This window comes from Simochromis diagramma, unplaced genomic scaffold (assembly GCF_900408965.1).
Source record: "Simochromis diagramma unplaced genomic scaffold, fSimDia1.1 OVJJ01000578.1, whole genome shotgun sequence".
Lineage (NCBI taxonomy): Eukaryota > Metazoa > Chordata > Actinopteri > Cichliformes > Cichlidae > Simochromis > Simochromis diagramma.
In genome coordinates this window covers 410,872-416,899 of record NW_024387395.1, presented here as the reverse complement: position 1 = coordinate 416,899, position 6,028 = coordinate 410,872, and the positions used below count along the sequence as shown (strand labels likewise).

Here is a 6,028-nt window from a genome sequence, read left to right as displayed (position 1 = left end):
ACTAAAAATATAAAAACATACAGTACTTAATTGAGATGGAACATTTTAACAACAAAGGTATAGATAACTCCCCCCCCTCCCAAAATGGTTTGTTCCAGCTCTCCCCTGCTCTGGCTCTAGCGCCCTTTCTGCCAGAGCGATGGTGGCTGAGACGCAGCGGAGCGGAGGTGGAAGTGTCTGGCTTAAAACAGGACATATTAGCTGCATTTAACCTTCAGTTACTCTTTATATAGTTGGTAGGAGTCAGACCATGTTTCTGTTTAGCTGAAAAACATTACACCAGGTAACCTGCAGTGTTGGAAACGTGTTTCCTGACGGTGTTTGCTGCCCTACAATCCGTCCTGCTCTGTAGTAAAATCAGCCATATTTGACTGTCCTGTTGCTCCCATTGAAATGTATACAGCCTATTTAAAATCTAAGACTTTAAATTCTCCGTAGCCTGCTGTTGTTTCCACTGTCCTGTTAGAAATACTAACTAGCTAACTGACTGAATGCCCATTAACCTTAGAACACCTGTTGTGTGTGTGTGTGTGTGTGTGTGTGTGTGTGTGTGTGTGTGTGTGTGTGTGTGTGTGTGTGTGTGTGTGTACAGAGACAACCAGGTTCATAATGGATATGAGGACGTTTTATCAAAAAAAGGAGCCACATCAGGTAAAAGTGTAAAATCAAATCATCTGTCAATAAAGGATAATGTTGGATCAGTGTTTCAATGTTTATGTCCTTTATCAGATGTACACGTGGTTTAGTTATTTGCCTTTTGGTTGAAAGGACACTGAGAGAGGACTTTTTTTTTATTGGTGATCTTAATAGTAGTTTTTTTCATATTAATGTAATTTTTTATCTAATTGAATCTATTTGTGTATGATTGTGAGTCCAAAGAGGGAGAGAGGAAAGAGGGAACGTGAGGAGAAAGTACAAGGTCAGGAAGAACCAGGTAAGGAAACAGACAGGGAGCAGTGACAGGCAGAAACTGTTAAACTGACAAAGAGAAAAAACCTGATTTTACTCACAGTCTGGAAGTTGTGTCCTCCCTGTATTAAAGCTGCTGTACAGAGTCTGCAAAACAAACTGGGCTGAAACATTTTGACCCTCTTTAACAACATTCCAACATAACATTATCATTGATCAGGGAGATTAAAATTAATGATATATTTTTATGTGGTTCAGCCACAGCTCTACTGAAACCTCAGCCAGTAATAGGTCAGCCAACCTTTGGACCGTCCAGTTGTCTGTATGACTGCCGCAGTACGTGCATCACATTTGCTCACTATCAGAAAGAGCCAAACAGCCCTGGTGGAGTGAGGAGCTGTAAAGAGAAGCAGATGCTCTGTTTCTAAAAATGTTTTAAGCTTGTTTCAAAGATTCTGTACAGCAGCTTTAAATGTTTTCCAAAAGCACACACACACTTATCAGTGTTTCTCACACTTGTTACAGTGTTACCACCTGAGAAAAGGTCAAACTCTCCCAAGGACCACTATGAAAGCATGAAAGTCATAAATCTTACAACACAAAATTAGTATCTGCAGTAAAGGTTTTTTCATACATTGTATACATTCTACCACAGGCAAAGTTGCCTCCATTTTTATAGTTTTTATTAATATTTTGTAATAATTTATTCTGTTTTGGGAGTGTTTTTTATGTGTCTGTATTATATTATACACACACTTTAAAAGTGAATCTCTGTCCAAAAAATGCTCTCAGTTCACTTTTTACTCACTGTGAGCATCATTCATTATTCTCACAGTAATTCAGGTTAGGATATGTATTTTTATTCCAATCCATTCTTCTTTTGCAGCATTTAAATAACCTTGATCAGATTTGATGGTTTTGTTACAGACTTTTCAAAAAAGTGTTTTGCTTTTCTTTCACACATGTGGGATTAAATTGTGTTAATATGTGCAAAACAGTGATGTCATGTTTTGAGACGAGGACCCAGGCACAGAGAGACTTGATGAATTTAAGAGTCGTATGATTTAATAAAGAAATTTGCAGACTTACACAGAGATGGTAAAATTATGATGACTGATAACAGAGATGAAGACAACATATGATGAGGACAGAGAGGAACAGGGGCGTAAATGCACCAAGGAGACAGTCAGAGGGAACTCGGGACAATAAGAGCGCTCGCTGCTTTAAGGATGCAGGGACTGACAGAGACGGGTTTATCTTGCCTGGCTGGGCAGCTCTCTGGGTGCTCAGCACCCCCAAAGCTCTGATCCTAGAGTCGCCCCTGGTCTGAGGTCTGCTGTGAGTCGGTGTTTCTCTTTCCTTCACACATCTGCTTGCACTGTCTCATAAATGTAATATTTGCTGTGCTGAGGTTTTGTTTCTCGTCTTTATCTGTGAGTGAAACCAGAGAAAAGTCTGAAAAATAAAAGCAGCGAGCGCTCTTATTTTGAAGGGCGGGTGTTGTCGCCCTCTGTCGGCGCCGAGTGGAAGCGCCGCCCCTCCTCCTCCTCCTCCTCCCGTTTCTATTCCCGGACAGACCGCCTCCATTTTAGCACCGACAGCCGGCGGAGCAGCAGCGGCTGTCAGCGGACCGTGAGGCCAGCGGAGAGACGCGCTGCTGCGGTGGGACTGTGGCTGTGACCCGGCGAGAGGAGCCGCTCCTTCGGCTGCTTTGAGCTGTTTGCGGGATGAAGGCTCGGCGGAGGGCCGGAGCGGCGGATCTGTGAGGATTTAACGGCTGTGCTGCTTCCTGCGGAGAAATCTACCCTGAGAGGAGCGGAGAGGAGGAGCAGGAGGAGGAGGCCGAGCTGCAGGTACCGGCTTTGTTCTAATCGGGATAATTGATCATGAGGCGGCTTTGTTTGATGTGCTGGGCGGCTCGCGCAGGCCGCTGCTGCCCGGACAGCATCCATCCGGCTCGGTGTCTGGGGGTGGGGTGGGTGGTGCTGGTGGAGGTGGTGGAGGTGGTTATATAACGTGTGCGCAGAGGACGCCGGGCGTCGGTCCCGGTGGGGCCCTGGCGGAGCTCCGAGCCTGGTTTCGGGCTTTGTGTCCGGGAGCTGCGGGGCTCTGAGGCCGGACTGCAGGTGCACCGGGCCCGCTGCTCCATCCGGGCCGCAAACCGGAGACAAACGAGGTCAGAGAGCCGCAGTCCGCCGGAGGAGCTGCTGCCAACGGCCCGATATCCACCAATCAATAAATGTGGTAATCGATCAGCCTCCGGACGATCGGGCAGGCCCGGCTCTTTGTGCTGATCGGGAGGAGGAGGATGATGGGCCGCTCGATGAGGAAGCTGCGGGGGCATCTCTTCCAGAATTTTCTCCCATTTTATGAAAGCAGAGAGGAGCTTGAACACAGCCTGCAGAGGTTTGATGAAGTGCTGAGAGCACCTCCTCCTGCTCCTCCTGCTCCTCACAGTCAAACACAAATAATAAAATCCCCAGTTTGGTCTGAACCTTCAGACCTGAGTGTTACTACAGCGTTGATGTGGTAATACTTCAGCCTTCAGTGTTGGCCGTGCAGATGTTCCAGGTGTTCTTCAGACTGACAGGAAGAATAAACCCCTCTCCTTGTTTCTTCCCGAGGAGAGTGATGGGGAGTTGGTGAGGTTTCAGGAAACATGCGCGTTTGAGCAGCTCAGGAACAAGCGGCGGTGAAACCAAAGTTCCAGAAACACGTGTGTTTGTGGTTCATCAGACTGGAGCAGCCGGGTCTTGGCGAGCTGACTGTAGAGAACGTGGACCCCTCCACAGTCCTCCTGCTGAGGGACGGAGGTCAGGGGAGGAACATAAACTAGACTAACGACGAGTCTGAAACTCAGAAACACTCAGATACGACGTTCAATCTGAGAAAGGTTAACTTAAAAGATCAAAAAGGCATTTTAATCACATCCTGCAGTAACGATGCTGTGTTACCAACATCACACGTTAGACTGATGAATGCTGAGTTATGAATGATGCGCGCTAAAATAACTAAACAATAAATCATCCAGTTATTTCCTCCTGCTGGTCTGAAGTCAGGCGGCGGGGGCAGCAGCAGTGAGCCCGGACCTCCCTGTCGCCTCACCCAGGAGGCGGCAGCCTTAGCCGTCTCCTTCCGATGTGGAGGAGCAGCGGCTCTGCTCCGAGCACCTCCATAAGGACTCCTCGGCCTATCGCTAAGGAGGAGCTCGTCCTTTGTTCAAAGAAAGCTCATTTCCACCACTTGTACCTGCGATCTCGTTCTAATCAGGACTAGATCACAGATTTATGGCGTTTCTCAACAATGATGCGCCACCTGGTGGCAGATGGCTGCGTAGCATCTACGACAATAATTTACAGTCTTTGGGGATCGATTAAAATGTTACCGATGAGGTTAAACGACCAGTGAGTCTGGGACCGAGCAGTGACAGCGACGAGTAGGCGCGTCCCTAATGGAGACGATGCTGCAGCGTTCAGACTCCACAAACTTTGGAGGAGCAGGAGGAGGCCAGAGGAGGAGCAGGAGGAGGTGTTTGTTGCTCAGTTGCAGCTGTGAGGCATTCAGGCGTCCTCAGAAACTGTGTTTAATGTTTTGGCGTACGTGTGCAGAAAGTGAAGGTCACACTTTACAGCAGTGCACTTCACAGGCTGTTAGCAGGTTACCGTGGAAACATCACCTGTCTGCTCTGCTGCATGCTTTTTTTCCCACCTGCTCTTATTGTGAAGGGTCAGGCAGAACAGGGGAGGAGCACACAGGTGTCACGGGCTGCTGTGCGCTCAGCTTGCAGCTGATTGGTTCCCAGGTCGGGCGCTCTGCTGGTGGCCGTTGATGTTGTCGACAGGTCCGATGGGCCTCGCCGTGATGTCACGCAGGGGTCCGAGGGCTCTGCGGCAGCCTGATACCTCCAGGTTCACCGTGCTCACTTTTATCACCCAGAAAAACATCTGCTTCCAGACGCCGTCACATGATCAGTGGGGCCGCTTGTTTTGCTGCGTGGACGACCTCCCGACAGACGACACCAGTGCAGGATCTCTGAGAGCGCCACACTTCCTGTCAGCCTCTGAACCATAGGAGCTTAATCTGAACCACGCACGTGCTCAGCTGTTATCTGAGGGCCGCAGACGCCGGCGAGTTCTGATCTCGCCCTGATAGACGAGTCAGAGGCCGTGAGGTGGGGGTCACAGGGCGTTCCTCTGAAGTCTCAGCTGCAGGAAGCTCTCAGTGACCTGCAGTTCCTCTGACGTCCAGCAGAGGCAGCAGTGAGTCCGTCCTCAGACTCCATGTTAAAATAAACACGTTTACATCCTGATACTCAAGCTGTTTAAATGATGTTAAAGCTTGCTCTGTCAGGGGCGGGGCCTCTGCCTGACAGGTGGATGGTGACACAGGTGGCTGTAGCTGCCGGAGCATGTTAATGACATCATCTGACCAATAATATGGCTTCTATTTAATTCTGATTTTAATTGGATGGGGTGGGCGGGGATCATGGCTGCCACAAGTCTACAAGCTAGCGGGTGACATCACAGTGTTGTGCAGTCTGTGGGATACTCACGGCCGTCTGTGGGCCTCGCCAGGACGTGGCGGCTGTTTTACGGCCCGGCGGGATGGTCGGGTGGATGTTGTTGAGTTGGAGAGAAGCAGGATTATGCCTAAGCACACTGGAATGAAAGGGAATAATTCATGAATCGTAAGCATCACGTCAGGGAAAACGTGTCACTTCCTGCCTGTGGACAGTTTGAAGAAAGGACGTGGTCAAAAATCAGCTGACTGATATTTCCTGTCCAGGCCTGACTTCCTGTTTAAAGACAGAGGCCGTGACCCACTCGGACCTGTTACTGTGATCCGGGTAAAACCAGAGCTGCCCGCCAGTCTGAGGCGCCTTTGGAGAACCAGACCGCCGTGTGCTTCGGTAACGTGTGGCTCCAGCTCTGCGGCGCCTCACGGGAATGTCTGCTCGCTGACGTCATCACACACCTGTCTGCAGGTGAAAATCGTACCGTCGCTGTTAAAACTGCAGCGCCTCCTCAGAGGTCGGGTCCTCTTTAGAATAGAATAGAAGTATCCTATATTGTCAATGAGTGGGAGCACAGTGACGGGCAGGTGGAGCGGGCAGGTGGAG

The 6,028-nt window shown here is 49.3% G+C and overlaps 1 protein-coding gene across 4 annotated transcripts in view; it reads left to right on the top strand.

Annotated features, from left to right (window-relative positions):
- The first annotated feature begins 203 nt into the window (after positions 1–203).
- The window catches only part of LOC120720333 (CSC1-like protein 2), a 28,578-nt gene continuing 22,753 nt past the window's right edge, over positions 204–6,028 (top strand). For 3 of the 4 annotated variants that reach the window (XM_040009968.1, XM_040009967.1, XM_040009966.1), the window contains exons 1-2: positions 204–521; positions 568–651. In XM_040009968.1, coding sequence (XP_039865902.1) covers positions 492–521; positions 568–651 — 114 coding nt within the window. In that variant the 5' untranslated portion in view covers positions 204–491. Of the gene's footprint in view, positions 522–567; positions 652–2,125; positions 2,763–6,028 lie in introns of those variants that run through there. The other variant, XM_040009971.1, reaches the window with a different exon arrangement.